General features: G+C 34.4%; 2 protein-coding genes across 4 annotated transcripts; both read right to left on the minus strand.

The window, feature by feature from the left end:
* Positions 1-787: 787 nt before the first annotated feature.
* On the minus strand, positions 788-9,107 carry LOC8259099 (long chain acyl-CoA synthetase 6, peroxisomal; the record flags this gene model as incomplete). The annotated part of the gene is given in 23 exon segments (NM_001323689.1): positions 788-1,138; positions 1,216-1,302; positions 1,398-1,484; positions 2,000-2,085; positions 2,175-2,278; positions 2,690-2,776; positions 2,861-2,984; positions 3,094-3,212; positions 3,301-3,430; positions 4,331-4,419; positions 4,512-4,600; positions 4,922-5,015; positions 5,109-5,188; positions 5,303-5,392; positions 5,790-5,876; positions 6,005-6,049; positions 6,375-6,451; positions 6,534-6,639; positions 6,781-6,862; positions 6,941-7,012; positions 7,152-7,229; positions 7,318-7,378; positions 8,800-9,107. Coding segments are annotated over 23 exon segments (2,085 nt in total). The 3' UTR covers positions 788-1,045.
* A 1,881-nt stretch (positions 9,108-10,988) lies between these two features.
* LOC8259098 (cyclin-T1-5) lies at positions 10,989-18,206 on the minus strand. 3 transcript variants are annotated; one of them, XM_048378821.1, is made up of 7 exons: positions 18,000-18,203; positions 16,898-17,498; positions 16,697-16,778; positions 15,882-16,016; positions 15,410-15,585; positions 11,346-11,491; positions 10,989-11,255 (listed from the first exon to the last, which is right to left on the minus strand). In XM_048378821.1, the coding sequence occupies exons 2-7, from the start codon at positions 17,491-17,493 to the stop codon at positions 11,224-11,226; spliced, it is 1,167 nt and encodes a 388-aa protein (XP_048234778.1). In that variant the 5' UTR covers positions 17,494-17,498; positions 18,000-18,203; the 3' UTR covers positions 10,989-11,223. The 3 variants fall into 3 exon arrangements, 2 of the variants coding, with proteins under 2 accessions (XP_048234778.1, XP_048234779.1); XR_007217209.1 differs by lacking the exons at positions 10,989-11,255; positions 11,346-11,491 and adding an exon at positions 12,436-14,918 and having other exon boundaries at positions 15,018-15,585; positions 18,000-18,204; XM_048378822.1 differs by lacking the exons at positions 10,989-11,255; positions 11,346-11,491 and adding an exon at positions 12,436-14,918 and having other exon boundaries at positions 18,000-18,206.
* Positions 18,207-20,006: the final 1,800 nt, after the last annotated feature.

The following is a 20,006-nucleotide window of genomic DNA, read 5'->3' on the forward strand; positions in this document are numbered from 1 at the left end:
TAAAATATTAGTTGGGAATCACATACATACATACATACATACATACATTCATACATCTTTTTGCCTGCTGCAACGACACGTTTGCTGTGTGTCCCACTTAGTCGATTAACCAAGTGGGGATCATCTCAGGTAGAAATATTATTATTATTATTATTATTTATATAGAAATTCTCAAAAAATTATAAATAGACATATTACATGTTAATTATTAAATAACTGTCAAATAATATCACAATACACGTTTTATGTGTACGTGTAAGAAAAGGGAAAAACGCATTTAAAATTTAAAATATAATTTATTTATTAAATTGACTAATTTTTCAAGGAATGGTGAATATGATCGTATAGGATGACTTCCCAAAGAGCGAACAATAGAGGAACATTGGCAGGTGCTGCTGTCCTGCGAAAGTTCTGTGAACCAACCTTGTACCTAACAACGCCTATCTGAAAATCAAAGCCACTGTACAGAGCTTGGCCTTGCTTCTAGTTGCTGGACAGACAGACTGGCAATTCGTCATTTCTATTTGGAACGTCTTGATATACAAATATAATGAATTAAATAAGAGCATCTCCAGAAAATAAATCGTAATACAAGATCGAGATGAGGAAGATGCTCCTTTAAACTGAATTCAAATGATACTCAAAATTGATACATTGTAACATTTGATTTGATGCCCAAAAGTGAATTACATGTCTGCTTCAAGAACAGATGGAAAGAATGATCAATGGCAAAGCATTCTCGCACGGCAATGGCCTTTTCTCCTATTTATTTTTTCTGAAAACAAAATTATACGTGTGTATGGACCTCGACGACTGGAGGTACGATTATACAAAAATAATCAGTTTTTCGTATATGACTGTCTGTTTTAGAGTGAAAAACCCAACAGGGATCGTGATGCGGAATGCTTCAACAAAGAGGACAACACCAGGCCTTTTTCCGCTGCTTCTCATATAGAAATCTTTATCTTTATTGTCGTGTGAAGAGTGCTGAGAAATACTTGGCCCCTGATTCTACAAATCTATGCTTTAGTTCTCAACTTTACAACTACAGTTTCGGGGAGGGATCGGACGTAGCCAGCTCTTCATACATTTTTGATATCGTGTTCTGAAAGTATGCCTTTGCTTGTGGTCTCTTAATCTGAGAGTAAATAGACACAGTAAGAAGATGCAAAGTTAAATTTTATTCGGCCTACAGGTATTTCAATGAAGACTTGCCTTAAATGTTGGAGTCAGCAGACCATTTTCCATTGTAAATGGTTCCAGCACCAGAGTCACAGCTTTTGCAAATTCGAAACCTCGTAGCTGCCAGGAATTTTGACAATCAACGAACGGTTTAAGATGAAGATCCAAGGGAATAGCTACAATTGATTGCCATAGAATTTCATTCAATATATTACCTTAGCTTCTCTTCCAACAGCATCCATGTCTGCAAGCACAGCAGCCCTTGCTCTTGGATCATTGCATAGTTGCCCCAGATTTTCATACTGCTCATACATTGTCAGAGAACAGTTAGTATATATCATTACATAAATTAACACATTCCCTAGATGCATCAACCATGCATCTTAACTTTGCTACAGCATAGTTAAAAGAAGGGAGAGAGAGGGAGATATTAAAAAACATTGTAGCTTTACAGCAAGTGATTCCCTGAAATGATACAATCAGAGAAAAATCATGTGTTCATACAATGCATACTAAAAGTATTTTCAATAAGGGGCATTACGTCAGCATGCCATTTTTCTGAAATCATCCTGGTTCTTGTTCCAATTAAGAACAAAGAAGCCCATTCCTAAGCAGAATATCAAGATGAAACCCCCATATATCCGACACTTTCACCAGGATAAGAACACTAAATATGTGCGGTGGAACAAAAAAGTTCAAAGTTTGAATTTCTCTTTGATGAAGTAAATGCAAATATGAGTGCCACTGGCAGCAAGTCAAGATGTCAACAATTCTAGTTTTCCCCATCAGATTCAGATTTTCCAAAAAAAGATCCCACCTTAATGCCTTCAGAAGCAGCCCATGCTTTCAGTGTATCTTGGTCGACCGCGACGATGGCTACCAAAGCAGAATTCAGGCTATCCCCTACCAACAGAGAGACAAAGAGTAGCTGATAGAGTATAGACTAGAGAGAGAGAGAAAAAATAAAACAAATTGAAAAATCATCCGCATACCATACACAAAGCACTGGGCAATGAATCTGCATTTAGCATATACATTCTCAATTTTCTCTGGAGCTATGTACTCTCCTTGCGCCAGCTTAAAAATGTTCTTCTTTCTGCATCAATTCACTAGTGTTACTATTAAAATGCTGACACCACACATACCCCTAGGCTCCAACCAAAAACATCCTGAAATAGTAAACAGAACCTTCTCCACAAATTCATACTAAACAAGAAAGGCACCTAAGCTTCCATAATTACCATAATTTTTTTGGATCTTAATTCTTACTTTTTGACTGCAAGGAAAAACAATATTAAGAAATATTTTACTCAAAGGATACTTGATAATGGCGTACACAGTAAGTAAAAGCCAGTGAAATTGAACATGTTTTTCAAAAAGCCAAAGCTAAATTAAATGGCTCAAAATATAGCAAATATCAAATACTTAAGGTATATATGATTAAATGCACAGGGTCTCGAATTAATCATAATTAATTTTAAGACTTGCTTTAGAGACATAATTTCACCTATCAATGATCTTCAGACGACCTTCAGGTAACCATAATCCGATATCTCCAGTATGAAGCCATCCATCTTCATCAATTACATCTCTCCTGCAAGACATCATTACATTAGGAGACTTGCTTTGTACATGACCGACTCAGTAGCAACAGACCAGGTTAAGGTAGGGCCAGTACGTCTGTGCTTCATCTTTATGATATCCTTGAAATACAATGGGGCCCCTCACACAGATTTCACCACGAGGATATGGCTGATCGTCAGATGTGTAGCTCATTTCTGGAACATCTACAAGCTTTATTTCTGAAGAGATATTATATTAACCTTATTGGTAACTATAAGAAGAACATTGCTAGAATAACTGGAAAACAAAAAAACAAACTTGTTGATCATGTAAAATTCCACAACTCACCGCAGGCTGGATTAGGAGAGCCAACATGTCCAGTTAGGTTGTCACCTTCTTCCATAGCACTTATAACACAAGAAGTCTCGGTCATTCCATATCCTTCACTTACACGCCCACCAAAGCAACTGTCAAGCAGAACGGACATTATCCCCAAAATCAAACAAGAAAAGATAAGATGCATCGCAATAACATTTGATATATCAATCAGCTTACATCTTCAAGAACTCCATGACATCAGGAGACAAGGGTGAAGCACCAGACGCAATGAAACGAACTCGTCCACCAAGTTTCGCCTTTATCTTATCGAATACCAATCTGTCCCACATTGGAGAAGGACTCCTGCCTGCAAATATAGTCATAACATCTGAACAGAAAATAGAATTATGGACATTGATAACATCTACTGCTAAAATTACAACACTTGAGCTCCACCTCTTCTTAATGAACTTAAAGCTACTCCAGGGAATGTATGCCTGAAGGTTTGAGGTATGACTTCTCCATGTCTTAGTGCCTCAACCTTAAACAAAGTTTCCATACTGCCTAGGTAATGAATACAGAATAGAATCCAGCTTGAACCAAGTTTCCTTTCTTTCTTTTTCCTGGGTATATGGGGAGGAGATTTTGACCATTGTGGAGGTTACAGCCCCCATGTTGTTCACAGTGGACATAAATTATATTATAGAGCCCTTAAAAGAAGTTCAAACTTTTTAGATTGAGGTTCACAAATATAGAATGACTTTTCCTTGACAAAGTAATCAAGAGTTTAAATCTAGCATGCCACAGTGGTCTTCATGTGCTTTTCCACATAATCTACCCAATGGGTTTCATGCCAGGAGTTTTGAAGATACAAAACCTAATATAATGTGAACCTTAGAATAAGTTTAATATTCTAGCCCAGTCAACTGTAAGATACACAAACACTTGCAAATTAGATGGTTTCCTTGCATAGTTAACTCCGTTGTTTCGAGTACAAAAATCTTCCCGAACAGGGATCTTTCTACTGCTTTATCTCAACCTTAAGAGACAAGTAAATATTATTTTGCTTCGCCCCTTTGGCCATAAATTCATAAATCTGGAATGCTTATCCTCATAAGAACTCTACTTAATTTTATATCTTTCAAAATATTGCTATCACCTACAGCAAATCGTAGTGTAACTTAGCATAGTAATAAAATTCTTGAATATAAGAGGAAAAGCTCACTATATAAAAGCAACAAAACCCTTATAAAGTATTGCTCTCTACCATTCAGAATTGCTTGCTTCTTAGCATTGTATGCAGCATTAAATAACCTCTCCCGTAGTCCACCAGATGTCTTCACGGCATTAGTGATACTGCAAGCAGAGGTTTTTGATTCACATATAACACAAAAAACAATAGATGCGACAAAATAGGTCAACTAAACAGCAACTGAAAGTGACTTTACCCAGCATATATTCTATTATATAACCGAGGAACACTGCAGAAGATGGTGGGTCTTAGAGCAGCCATATCATCCATGAGTTTCAGATTATCCTGCATAAATAGGTACATATAGTATTTAACGCTCACAGTAACTGCAATCAAACCTTATCTATCAAAACAAAAGTGATCATATTGTGTAATCACTTCTTGCTTCATCAATATTTATAATGCATATGCTAGATAATTTTCATTAGAATGGGTACTTGAGAACATAATTTAATTTTTAGGTGGCCAGTATGAAAAAGGTGTCCGGTGACAAAATGCTTCTTTTCACTACCAAGCATAGAGTGAATGCAAAGCAGCTGTATAGCATTGCACCAACATGAAGGTCAAAACATGTAATATGCAAATAAGTGTAGTTGAAAATCTTACCCCCTGATAGAATCCAACAGCAACTCCATAATATACTGTCAAGACCTGATTTGCCCTTTCATAAATGTGTGCAAGAGGCAGATATGATATGTAACTGGCAAAATCACAAGTAAATCATTCAAGAAAAGAGTTAAGTTGGCACCTCAAGCAATATTCCAGTGCAGTAGAAGAAGCTAGTATTACTCACATATCTGATGGGTAGAATTTAGTAGCAAGTGTGGCCCCAGCAACATTTGCAATCAGGTTTCCATGGGTCAATGCAGCTCCCTTGTCAGAATTTATCAGCAATATTGCGTTTTAGTGGCAAAAAGCAGAGAAATCAACTGTACAAATATCTCCAGCTTCAAAATCAGAAAGTTGAAATTCATGGTGCAGTCATACCTTTGGTGTTCCTGTTGTACCACTTGTATAGCAAATTGTAGCAACATCTTCAGGTTTTGGAGGGCAAAAAGGCTGAAGATTACTGTGGCCCTAGAAAGAAACCATTCACATGAGATAGGAGTTGTGCTAATAATGAAACAACACAAACAAACAATAAGAATGATATATAATAAAAACAATCAACAACAACATAACTTGAGCTGTGTTAACTCCCATTGGGATCAACTAAACATGTGCTCTGGCCAAGCATCCTTTCTTATAGCCACCAACAGGACAAGATTCATCTTATGTGCCTGTCTAGCAGGCATCTTCAGAAAGGAAATTATACATGCTGTTTTATGGGATTTTCCAGAGATGCATAAACATAGAGATAGAGAACACATACACACTCTGATATCTTGTAGTGATTGTTTAGCCATAAACACTATCACATTCATCTAACAAGAAATAATCAAGGACATCGTGACAAGAAGGGATATGCAATTACCTGACTAAGTAGTTTTGAATATGTTACAACCTGAACTCCAGTTGATGATGGAAGAGATGGCATTTGATCATCCATTCCTCCAACAACCTGTTTAACAGGAGAAGCAAATAAAAACAGTCTGGAAAAAACTTGGGTGTGCTTATGGCACATCCAATCGAAATATTATTTATCTATTTAAAGATCCAAGTTGCAAAAGATCAATTGGGATTTCATACCACAATCAGACGTACGGATGAAATTTCAGACAAGAAGCTCAGCAACTGCAAATCCAAGAAAGACACCAATTGATATTGCAGAATCGCATTATGAAAATAAAATAATTGAAGAAATGGAAAAGGTAAAATATGAAAATAATTAGCAATAAAGTAGTATATGAGCAATGATTATTTACTTAATGAATAGTGCGTGAGTGCATAGTACTAACTAGAAAACATTGAGCTGTTATTCTTGTGCATTAGAAGGATCTAAGAGGCAGCAAGGTTAAACTATGTAAATAATATGAAGGTCTCTTGAAATATCAACATGGAAGAGTGAGACAAGATTATGTTTTAAGGCCACCTAAGAAGGAGATGCAATTTAACTCACAGGAGTCAAAGTCTGGGGTACGCAAAATATAGCTTGTACATCAGCATGATTAACGATAAACTTGACAGCATCTGGACCTGCAGAGAAAACAACAATTAACATAAGATCCACAGGAGCAGGCAAGATCAAGTGAATGTAATGGCTTGACCATAGACAGACCAAGAGTGTCGTATAAAGGAACTGATATATAAGAGTACGCTGAGCAGGCATGATCAACGATGAGCCATTCTGGCCTGTTGATAAAATATAATCCAACAGAAGATCCCTGTCAAACCAACCAATAGAATTCAGATGTCAGGAAGGACAGAGCTGAAAATGCCAGTTAGATATCAGCATGTGGTAAATATGTATCTCTATCTAAGCAATATCAAAAAGGTTATTACTTAACAAAAGTACAGTTGAATACCTTCGGTATTCCATGATGCATTAGGCCAGAACCTATAGCTGTTCGTGCAGTACCCGCCTCTCCATATGTCATCCATTTATACCTAGAATAAACAAGTTCAAATGCATAATGTGATCCCGACAATGGATTGTGAGCTTCTTTTAGAACATAGAGGACTCACTCTCCAACTGTTCCATCAACCCGAATTCGTGTACCCAAATATTTGTAATCCCGGAAAGTATCAACTGACCGCCTACAGAGACAAAGTTGAAGAAACCTCATTTAGTTTCACAAGCAGGGGTAACCAAATGCTCCGCATAGAACAGACAAAGTTCTCCTGGAACCTAAGGAACTTCAAGCACATTCAAGTCAAGCAGATAAAGAATTCTTACGCAAAATTATCATGCAATGTACCAATGTCAGGATGATCAGGAAATCTGCTTACAAGCCTCAAAGGAGAACGGGCAGACCTGCCATAAGGAAAAAAAAAAGTTCTAAGACAATTAATAAGTTTTTCAGCGAATCAGAGTAAGTCAGAGAATAAGGGGGAACACTGACCTGTAGACATTCCATTTTCCTGTCTGTAATTTCTCTGGAAGCACAACACTGTAACCCTGCTCTGCTCAAAGTGCAATGTGAGTATTAAATACATTAATGAATATCCACACAACAGAACATGACAGGTAAAAGAATATGTATGTAGAAAACCACAAATACAATTTACAACATATGAGACTTCTTTCATCCCTTCAAGTACATTAAAAGCCCCAGATTCTTTGACATTCTTCCCAATCTCAACTCCCAGGCTCCCTCTGTCTTTTCAATTATAAATCAAGGTAATTGTTTAACTTAACTTAAGACATCCATCCTCATACTGAAAATTACAAGATGCTACTGCTTAATATCCAATCAATGGCATCCAATCTACATGAATAAGGAGAAAAATATGATTGGGAGATGTAATTCTAATTTAACCATATCTTTACTCCAAAACCTCTAAAACAAGAAGGAAAAAAAACAAAACACTTAACAGCTCTCTGAATTCTTGATGGGGTGATTGTACCCCTAGTTCCTACAAACATGGTTACATTTACTGCAAAATTTAAGAAACTTGACTCATAGAAATAGAGTTAGTTATTCCCATATCATAATCCGTGCTGCCTAAAAGAAACTTATTGAGCAAAGATTCCCAGGCATCAAACCAAATCATTTAACTTCTGATTAGATTAACAAAATGTTTCCTATGATCCAATATACAGTCTTTCTCATTAAATATAACACCCTAATTTTCCAACATACTTGGTTGACATTCTCACATAGGAAATATAATTGAATAAGCACCAACAAGAATCATATCCTATCTACTCATGTGGCTCTCGGGACACAAAAGACAGTTACAAAGGACAATAAAAAGAATTATCCACAACTAATCAAATTGTTGTGCCCAATCAAAAAAAGAAAGAAAGAAAGAAAGAAATCAGTAATTATGCCAGTGAAACCGCATTAAAGTGATAAAGGAACGAAAGACAGTCCAAAAATGAATTAAACTATTAAAGAAAATAAATTTTGCAAAGTATACAAACATCCAATAAGGGTGATAAAAAAAAGGATCTGATCTCAGTCATTATTCATAAATCATTGATTATGTACTTTCAAGAGAAGCAATCAAATCATAAATGACTAGTAACTCCGCCTCGGTGTACAATCTGCCACGATAGAACAGAAGTAACATCTCTGCTTTTCAATATCCAGTAAAGAAGCCATAAACTGACAGAAAGCACTATTGTTTTATTTGGACAGAAAGATTACAAACACAAAGACCCACAGAATAACAAAAAAGCGATTCTTTTTGGTCTCGATCAATGAAACAAAAAAGAAGGGCAAAAAGAAAACAAATGATTCGAGTACAAATCTCTATCACCTAAAAAAGAGGATCTTCTTCAGTGCAAAGAAAAGTCAAACTTAAATATAAATACATATGATGCTATACAAATATGTATGTATTTACTGTATGCAGGATAGAGAAAGAGCGAGAGATACCAGAGAAGAACTCGCCAGCTGTTGGATTGAGACGGAGGTGAGAAGGAGAACAGTCTCTGGCGGCGAGAAGATGGCCGTGAATGGCTTGAATCCGACGTTGAGCTGAATCCATGTCCATTTACTGTGACGAACCAACTCTTTTTCTTCCTGCTTTTCTTTCTTTTTTTTGTTTTTGGTTTATGAAAATATGTGATGAACCAACTGCTATACAGTAATATTATCTGTTTTCTATTTGTTTCCCGGGAATCGGTATTTAGTGATAAGAGAAGATAGCAAAAGAAAAAATAAGGGAATGAAGGGGGCACGCTTCTCTAGAATGGTGATGTGATTCAGCGAGGCATGCGGTTGAGATGATAAACCAAGCGAAAGTATCTTTATTTTTGGGACAATGTATCCAGAAACAAAATGATGTGATTTTCCATGAATGGAAAATATTTTATAAGAAAAAGAAATAGTATTTATTATTGTCTGTTATCTTATTATATTATTATTATTATCCATATTAAGATGGAGCTGTGAAATGGAAAATGTCTGCCGGCAGAGTTTCGAGATCGTTATCTTATCTTCTTTGCTTACGTAATTAATTCCCAAAGAAATCTTTGCTACGTAACAATTATGTCATTCACGATGGTATGAATATTTCTTGAGTTATAAGTTTTAGTTACTTGAATTAAAGGAAAATATATATATATATATATATAAACGTAAATAATTATGATGGAATTGTATCTCAGGAATTTGTAAGAGATAGTGACGGGTATTATACCGATAAGAGTCGTTATTGGTAAATTGGCAAAGTTGATAAGGACATCTTTTTATTCCACATTTGTCTTATTTTTTCCGTTTATCTTTTTATTTATTCTTTTTTGGTAAATTATACGACTAGGCGTAGAACAAGTGGGTTTTTCCTTGGGACCATTATCAGAGTCACCGCTGATGAGGCGAGGCGAAGCCAGCCAGAGAAAGTGGAATACGGAGATGGGTCCTCCTCCTCTAATTTAGTAACCAGATAGATAAAAAAAAAATGTGGAAAGTTAACAGTGTAGATCCTCTCTCGACCGACCCTGTGAAAGCGTTTCAGCTTTTATCGTACTCTCAATTATTTACCTGCACATGGTAGGGTTATTATTATTATTATTATTTTAGTTATAAATGTTTTTTAAGGATTTTAAACATTATAATTATATTATTCAAAAAAAGTGTACGTATATGTATACAAATATAAGATTTAATTAAATAATAGATTGAACATAATATTTATTGTTATTGTTATTTATTATTATTATTATCACATGAATATATCTTGATTCAAAAAATTACAACCGTAACTTTCTTTATTTCTTAATATGTTAACTGTATAAAATCAATATTAAGAATAAGAAGTATAAAAGAATTCCAGATTGGCACTATTCAATATGTCAAATTTATGCTTACATCTCTGAATTATTAACACATCAACAAAACTTTAAAAATAGTATATATTGTTATTACTTTAATTAAAAGTATTTTCTAATTTAAACTTTAATATAATATTAGAATAATGTTGTCTCATAATTCAGCAGATCCTTTTATAAGTTCAGTTTTTATAGTCAAAGATCCATGTAGAAAAATAAGAACAAATTAGGATTAATAAAATTTTTAAACATTTCATTTATTTATAAAATAAAATAATGTTATTTTGTATTGAATGAAATAATTTGATGCAACTATCAATATATTAGCTCGGAAATATATAAGTCTAATCCCTTAATTATATCAATCAATAGTCAAACTGACCTTTAGCTTTTTCTAACCCAGTTGCCAAACCTTTAACTTATTGGTTGAAAATAAGTGGAACAATGAGCTTTTGAATGGGCAATAAGATTGTTTGAATTCAATTTATAAAATAATAAAAAAAAAAAAAGCCCTTAGAAAGTACAAGCAATAAGGATGCTTTATTTCATCAGTACTAAGTTTTTGTTATTGAAAAGAAAAGTCGATTAAATATTTATAGAAATTTGTTAATAACAACCTTGTTTACCAAAATGGTGGTGCTATTGTCTCAAATTTAATGAGACTCGATGTTCAAGACATGTAAAATCTTTGCCCTAAATTAACAATGTGATAAATGAGCATAGGAAAGACTTTTTAGAGACTTCACCTGGAGTAGGTGCTGGTAACAAAAACAAAATCAGACAATCAAGACCAGCTAGAAATTTCAATATGCAGCCTCATTCCATTTCTTACAAAGTGCTCATATCCACTTACTATGTTCTCCAACAGCAAATTTAGAGATAACAGCATCCTCTATTCCAAGCATTTCCGAATTACAAGACATCATTAATTTTTTGTTACAATATGAAAGGCAAGTATATAACCTGATAAGAATATGTACTGACAAGACCTAAAAGTGCATCATCAGCCTCAAATCCTGTTAAGTGGATATTAGAAGAGCTCCATCAGCTGCTGAGCCACATCTGCATTAAACAGTCAAAACGTATTATAGATATATCAATAATGAAAGCTAAGTGGAACTTGAATATCCAATGAAAATGTTGCATAGCTACCCTGGATAATGGCCGGTGTTGTTTGAAACTCCTGCCAGATATTCTGGTAGCAAGCCAGATCCAGATTCAGAAACCTGGCAGCAAGGTAAGCAGCACCTGCGGCAATATGATGAGGTTTAAATTGAAGCCAGAGTGAGCTCCGAAGCCTACAAGAAAGAAAAATCATAAATTTTAAGCACTACACCACAACACCATCAGTCAGCAAATGGGAGATGCATAAACAGTTGGACCAACCAGAGCTTGGTGAAACTAATATGAACAGGCAACTCTTGTGCAACTTAGCATTTATTGCCACATCGACAGAAAATATATCAGTAGCAAGAGTATAAAGAGGTAAACATAGGAAAATAAAACCAAACATTAGGTACAAAGCAAGAAAGGAAAGCAAGTCAAGTCGTTTTATCTTACCAACCAAAAAAGCAGCAACCAAGGAAGAATATTTTGCAAGAACCTGTGCAGGATTTGCTGATAGAGTACCAAAACTATAGCAAACAAGTTATACTCATCTACAAACACATAGACTCCCGGGCCCAATTCTGCTGCAGGGGCTTTTTAACTCCAGAGACACACAATTCTAGTAAGAAACAAACAGAAACTAGGAACACATTGCAAATAATTTAACTTCTTAGCCCCATCATCTGCATCTTCTGCTGAACAACTTGATCTGGAAAGGCCGTCAAAAATGATGGACTAATGCTCATGAAGCATGCATGCACCCAGTAATCAGATAAAAACAGTTTCAATCCTCTTAACAGCACAAGATAAAGCTACAAGTGACATTTAAATTCAGAGGAATAAGAAAAATGAGGTACAACTGATGCAAATATTGTAGGTAGAAAGATATAAATATATTCACACACACACACAAAAAAAGCATGCGATTTTGGCTGAAAGATGATATGTTATTTAAGAAAACTCTAACTGGTAGCAAAATAAAATGAGAAAGGTAACCAGAAAAGACAGAATGTCTGAGGCGACTAATCGCCTACGTCAGGGGGGCATTCGTAACATCATGTTAATATCTTAGCCTCTGCACAGTCCCTTCATATCTTGCATGGGAATCATTTTTTGAACTTCCCGAAAAAGCTAGTCAATGCCTGCTTCATAGGGGCATCTGAAACATGAGTGAATAACTTAGCCCCTCCACAGTCCTTTCAGATGTTCCATGGAAATTATTTTTAAATTTCTCAACAGCTCATGTTGTTTTAACTTTTATTTTGGACAGGAGGTGTCCATTGAGTGGCTTTAGTTCTCGAGGCTACACAATGATTGCATCGTGATCATCCCCCATCCCATAAACTCCACAAGACTTTTCCCCTTCCGCTTCAAAGAACAGGGGGTGGGGGGGCTCAAGGCCTAAGATGGGTTGTCTTTAGGAAATAGAAAACATGATCATGCTAAGTAGAAAAACAAACATTTATGATTAAAAAAGAAAAATAAAAATGCATGTTACAAAAATTTATGAATATATAAAATATATATCAATACAGGACAACCCATATACAAGCTTTCAGGCTCTGTTCTTGCTGAACAAAGCAGTAGCTTAATACCAGAGGAATTTCCGTGTGCGCAAGAGAAATAAAATTTTCTACCTGAATTGCTAAGGCATTTGGTTGCAAGCAGCTACAACAAAAAAGTCAATTCTCAAGGCAAAACATTTTAACATTACATGAATTAGGCTTGATTGGAACTGGAAGTCTACACAATCAAGGTTTGAATCAAAAGATGTTACTCATATTGTGCAATTGTCCAAATAGGAACTAAAGTATATAACTTTCGAACTTTATGCCAAGCATAGTGCATAGCTCCATAAAATAATTGTTTTAAATGAATAAAAATGCAAGGTGAAAGAAGCTAAACGCATGTTAAGTTTATTGATCCAATAGCTACAGACATTCCACTTACACCTATGATGACTTCATAAGCTTGCAAATTGTAACATAAAAAGAAAGAGAATTTATTAATCCTGCTATCATGTAAGCCATTGACCAAATCCCTTTTTTCCTTTTCCTTTCTTTGTTATCTACTAGCCTCTGTCTCACAAAGGATTCAAAGGAGTAGAAGATGCTTCCTATCCTTTCTTTTCCCCCAATTTCTGGTCCAACTTCTTCCCTTAGACACCTAATGGACCATACTTCATTCAACTAGTTCAAATATAAGCTTGAGTTAACTAAAGAGAAGACGTTTTAATATTCTATAGCCTTCTAGACAAAGTTTTCTACTTGAAATCCTACACAACCAGGCTCTCTCAAACGGCGAGACCAAATAAAATAATTGGAAAAAATAGAGTGATAGGATGGGAAGGATAATAATTTTAACTACATAATGCTATAAAAAAACATGCTAAATGAGCTTCAGGTATTTGTAGTTAGCACCGATCCTTATGCAAAATCCATGTAAAAATTTTAAAATAAACTGGCGTATTAACAAAGGTGACAGTACTAAGCGAAAAGTGTTCTTTCAATAAAAACTCATACTTTATTACCATAGGAGCAAGAAGACAAATATCAAAGAAAAAAGGGGAAGGCAAGAAACAAAATAATACTGCAGAAATGATAGCATAACTTCAAGTATATAGCATATAATATATTTTTTCAAGAGCACTATTAATTAAGTTTAAAACTAACATTTTAGATTTTCAAAAAATATATGGACAATCTCTGTCTATACTCATGAATGTATTGGGTAATCCATTTAAAATATAGAAATATCACAACATAGTTGTTTTCCAGTTTGAAGGTCTTCACCATGGTCAATAATTGGTCCAACTATATAGGTCCACACGACTACCACATAGAAGCTGAACACAACTACTAGAACTATCATGGTGAGGCCAATATACATAGATTGACATGTACCCCCAATCCCCACACAGTATGTTTGTAAAAACACAAAGGGGACAAAACCGTGAGGCCAATGGAGACCAAAGCGGATCATATCTCATGTGATCTTATTCCACATACCATTACAAAGTGTCAGGTCACTCCAAACAGGTACACAAGTACCATCATAGACCATAGATATGAATCTAAAATTGGTCATATTATGCAGCCACCCAACCTGTTCTTATCTGCATATTAAATGGCAATACTTGTTTGACAAATGGACAAATATATGAACTCTTTTTTGGGGGGAAAGAACTAGTCATAAATGACATTGAATTCAGAAACAGCTCTAATTTGGAACAGCTTTATGTAAAAGAAAGGAGAGATTGCGATTATGAATTAGACAAAAGGCCCAAAATGGTTCAAAAAGAAAAAATGAAAGACGGAAGAACCCTATGGTCATAGATCCTAGTCAAGTGGCCAAAGTCCCTTCAGATGAGAATGAAGGAACACCATAAGAAAGTAACCGGTCTAAAAAACTAGAAGTATAGGGCAAAAAGAGTTGGATTGAAAATGGTCCTCCAGGTTCTAAGACTATCTTTATATAAGATAACCGGGTTGATGGGGGATATAATCACAGTTATGTGATCCATAACATATCAGCAGTTCAACTTCAGAAGTTTAAAAAACTTTCCATTCACAGCATATCAATCCGCCAGCTAACAAGCACGCTATTCTTGTGTAGACCCTGCAATTATATGCCATGCCAAAATAATCAATATCCCATACCAGAATTGCTACACAGACAAGTTGCTCGAAAGAAGAAAATTGATGACACAAGTATTACACAATTTTGATCCAAAGAGAACAAGAAGAAGCCCAATGCATCCTCATCCATGGCTCGGGTACCGTGAAATCTCCAGAAATGTTTTAATTGGTTGAGATTCTAACACTCACATCCCAAATCTACATGAACTAATCATCAGAGATGGAACACCACTCCCTAAACCTTAAGAGTGTCTTTAGCCGAAATACGCTTAAAAGATCCAAAAACAATAAACTTACAACAGAATAAATCAAATTGCTTCCTGAAGAAAGAAGCATGATCAGCATCATAGTATAGTATCTCGGTCCATGAGAGCTTGTTCATTTCTTTACTATAACTAACTGATTTGATATGATAGAACCTGTAAATTGAATAGCCAATGAAGTACAGGACAATGACAATAATCAACTCACCCTTCACTGATCAAGTTTAGAGCCAGGTTCACCAAGACAGTTTGTGAAAATCCTATTTTGTTAAGGACAGATGTAAGAGGAGCATATGGATGCTGCACATTAAGTTCAAAATTTAGTGTTGTCAATATCATTTGCTCAGCCTCAATCACTCGCTCCCGGTACTGTTCAAACCAATCCTGTAAAAGGCAATACATTTCAAGTCAGTTTGCTAAAGCTTCAGGTTGCAATATAAGAATTTTTCTCTTAGATAACTCCAAACTTTTAAGAATTATGCACATGATGCAAGGTAATAAAAATGTATATGAGGGTCTGAAGTCTCTGGACTAACGTTTGGTCCACGAAAAAGTCAAAACCACACGTATATCTTTTATTCTGTCTCTTTACTGTGAGGAGAAATAAAGAGAATCATATTTTTTGTTTTCTTCTTTTTTGGTAAATAACAAAGGTAAGAAACAAAGGGTAGGATACTCACAACAGGGAGCAGGTATGACAGCAAAGACATATCTTGCTTGTGGAGAATCTCAGAAGATGCTCTCAACATGTTGTTCAAAGGGCGTGGTGTCTCCTCAGATTTTGAAGCAAGAAACAGAGCAGCAGTAGCAATTAACTGTAACAAAAACAATCCACTCATAATAAGAACAACTGTAGCAAGCAGGAATATGCACCTTAAAGTCATAGATGCACCTTCAAGGAATGATTATAAGATAGCACAAAATCAGAGACCGAAAGCCAGAAAATTAGAAGCAAAAAATAGCTAACTCAATGAACCAAAAATCCATTAAATAAAAACACCAAGTAAGAGCTACAAAAATAGGACATGATAAAGCCTACCTAGCTAACCAACAAAAGAAGGCAGCTCATCTAAGTTTCTCACTGAAAAAGCCTAAATCAAATTACTAAGAAAGAAGAATAATTTGTAAGGTGCTTTCGACCAAAATAATCTTTTAAATAATGAAACATATTAACAGTGTCTTTGAAAGAAAGGAGGATAAATCTAGGGGGATACTACACTACCCAAATCCAAAGCAATCAACATAATAAGAGAACACGAGCTTTAAAAATTAATTCTAGAAAAAGAAATTGTAATTCTGTTTAGAAAGATTTCCTGAAGATTTAAGAACATCTTTTTCTAGAGAATTATCACTTGGGAAAATGCTCACAGTATTTACTAAGTGAAGGTGTACACAAGCAAGTAAAGGGTACAACATTTTTCTGGCAAACAGAACTTATACTGACTGCTTTTACAGAATCCTAAAATTTAAACCAAAAGAGGATCTGAAAACTTACAAATCTGTCGTGGCAAGCATGTGATCTTCGAACGAAAAAACGATGGCACAAAACCATAGCAGTGCCGATGGTGGTTTGTGGTCTGTAACAATGGATACAATTTGTTTATGAGATAAATTTCCAGGATACTAAATTGGTAATATAAAGGGAACATAATTGTTTGAAGTTTGAACACATATCAATTCAAGATGAAACACTTACAAGTCAAGCCGCACCCCAAGATTTTGAAGGAACGCGCAATAAGAATATCGCAAATGTGACTCACGCAGTGCATCGATACCATCTTTCCTTGATGGGGAGTGTCTTTCAATCTCATCCCTGGACATAAACACTGGATCATCATCTTCCAATTTCGAGCGGTCACGTTTGCAGCTGGTAGATGTAGAAGTCTCAGCATTTGATCTTGTAAGAGGGACTAAATTGTTATAGGCTGAAGAAGCAGCACTTTCATACGAGACAGGCTGAACAAATTCTCTCCTGACATCTTCCCAAGTACCAGCACTAAATTTTCTCCTTTTCAAGGAGGGAGCGTCATTAGGAGGGTAAACATAATTGTTATTTTCGCTGTCAATATGGTCCCTGAATTTGCCTGAGAAGTCGTGGTTATAATTCCAGTTATTGTTGTAGTTGTAGTTGTAGTTGTAGTTGTGGGTGTTATTAGTGCTGTTGCTGTTGTGCCTATGCGTGTTTATATTCCTGTTCCTGTTATTATTGTAGTTGTTTCTATTGAACGTGTGGCAACGATCATCGTGGAGAGTACTGCCCTGTGAATGATAATTCCGCGCAGCAAAAGACATTGTTCCTGCAAAAATTAGCACAAGAAACAAAACAATCAACAACATGATTTCTTATAGTATAACAAGCTATTTTCAAATCCTTCAAAATTCATGTGTCTGTTCGAAAAGGAAAAACTTTCAGCAATTTCTATATCTAAACAGTACAATTATTTCTAATACTTAAGAAATCTATTGTCAAATCGAATAAATGTTTCTAATAATTAAGCAATCTAATGTAGCATCGGCTTATAAGCAAGTATTTGTGCTCAAACAATTTATAAATACAATTAAATTCAGCTCAGGTTAATTTCTCAATAACAACAATTAAATACCCCATAAAACCTAATAAGCGGAACAAACAATTAAAAATAATAATAATCACACATGATCAACCAACAAAATTGAAACAGCAATTGAGTACAAGTAGCAAAATCTCCAAAGAAAATCAAGAAAACAGAACAGACAGTAAAGAAAGTTAACCTGGGAAGGATTAAACCCTAGAAAAAATAGAATTGTCAAAGGGTTACCTGATTACTATTAGATCTAAGCTCCGTGATTGAGCTAAAGATCAAATTCGAGAAAGATAAAAAGAAAATTTTCAAAAAAAAAAAAACAAATGGAATTGAACGCGAAGCTTTAAGAGGTTTAAAAGAAGAGAAAGCGTAGAGAGAGGTCAAAGAACAGAAGAGAGATATAAACACCGTTACTTTTCCTTTTACTTCTTTTTATCCAAAAATTTGGTGGTTTCTTTGCTTGGTGAGTTGTTGTTGGATTTTTTATTTTTTATTTTTTCTCTTTTTTCTTGAAAAAAAATAAAGAAGAAATTAATTTAAAAGTATTAACTGTTCGATTATAATGGTACCAAAAGTTCTAACTAACATTTTCTAATTTTAGAACGTGGCGTATTATTATGCTAACGGGCCAATCTGAGTGTTGTATGGACAAGGTCCACTGACGCCGTGCAGTCCATCTCTTAAGTGTGTGTTTGTTGGCCCTCTCTTTTATTAAAAAGAGGATACAAATGGTTAATTTGATGTCCAAGGATTAAATAATATTCTAATTAAATTTTTCATTTAATAATTTTTAAAATTAAGAGTTAGATATATTTAATTTAAATTTTTCAGTAGATAATTTCTGAATTTGTATCTAAAAATCAAATACATCTAATTTAAACTGTTGAAGAATTAATAGTATTAAATTTTTAAGTCTTAATTGAATTATAAAAATTAGAATTTTATTTAATTAATTTACTAATACAATATCTAATGACACATTATATAAGTATGTATTTAATAAAATCTAAATTTTAGGGATTATTAATGAAATAAATATTATTTTTAATTTTTATAATTCAATTAAAATCTAAAAATTTAATGTAATTTTACTTTTTAAAAAATTTAAATTAGGTGTATTTGACTATTTGATACAAATTCAAGAAACTATTTGCTGAAGAATTTAAACTTAATCTACTTAACCATTAGACATAGATTTAGGGAGCAAATTGACCTGTTGTCCTAGTAGTAATGGTCAAATGCCTAAACCGGTGCGAAATCGTCGAGCTCATAGTTCATTTAAATATTAATTTTTAAACTAGCCTGAATGTAAAAAGTCTAATTCATAGTTAAGAATTGAACAATACATGGCGGATTTACTTGATCAGTTTTAGATATAAATCTGATTTTCTATTCAAATTATGTTTAACTTCGATTTAGATTGTAAAAGAAAATTTGAATAACAATTTATGAAAATTATATTTTTTAAAATAATTTCTTCACACTTTTAATTTATATATTTATATATTTTATGATTTAAAAATAACGAATTAATTGAGTTATCTGTTATAATTTGCTAACTAAATTTGAATTTAACAAATATGTAACTAATATCAAGTCACTTATTTGTATGTTGATTAAGTTAGAATATAAGCTTATAAATTTAATTTTTTTAAAAAAAAATTATATTTTTATTTAATCTTTTAAAGAAGTTATCGGTCTAGACCAGGGAATTCGAATCAATAAAGATTCAGATTCAATATTGAACCTTAACCAGGTAATACAATTTCAGGCTAGTTTATAAACCGGATGACAAGAGTTGATTTTAGATTTGACTAGTTTAGTTCGCGATTGGAACTGGCCCTCTAGCCAGGTGTAGGCATAAGACTACGTTTCTAACCAGGAAAGAAATCCATATTCTAAACAAAAGGCGCGAGGGTCGGTTCCAATCGAGAAATGCAGTTTGCAGCTATCCTGGTGGCTATTAATTGTAGTCGTTATTTTGCTTTCTATTTTCTCTTTTTAAGCTTTTATTTATGTGTTAGTGTCTCTAGTTGGGCTTATCGGTAGTTGTTTTTCTGATTTTTGTCGTATGGTTTATTCGTGTAAACCTGTATCAACTATGAAAATGTGGCCCAGTCTACCTCTGGAGCTTGCCAGTGTTGTCTGTTGGGAGTTCCATCGGCCGATGGATATGCAGGTAAGGGATAGACTTAATGGAATTTATTACTTGCTTCCTCATTCTTTTAAGCACTGATTAAA

This window comes from Ricinus communis, chromosome 9, assembly GCF_019578655.1.
Source record: "Ricinus communis isolate WT05 ecotype wild-type chromosome 9, ASM1957865v1, whole genome shotgun sequence".
In the NCBI taxonomy this organism is placed as follows: Eukaryota; Viridiplantae; Streptophyta; class Magnoliopsida; order Malpighiales; family Euphorbiaceae; genus Ricinus; species Ricinus communis.

What these genes read in the sequence shown, in the direction of transcription:
- LOC8259098 (XM_048378821.1), bottom strand. Translation starts at nt 17,493, where the DNA reads ATGTCTTTTGCTGCGCGGAATTATCATTCACAGGGCAGTACTCTCCAC. An exon ending in TGTCATACCTGCTCCCTGTT is followed by an intron (nt 15,586 to 15,881) that starts GTGAGTATCCTA and finishes TGCCTTTTACAG; the next exon opens with GATTGGTTTGAACAGTACCG. An exon ending in CTAAACTTGATCAGTGAAGG is followed by an intron (nt 11,492 to 15,409) that starts GTGAGTTGATTA and finishes TCTTTCTTGTAG; the next exon opens with GCTTCGGAGCTCACTCTGGC.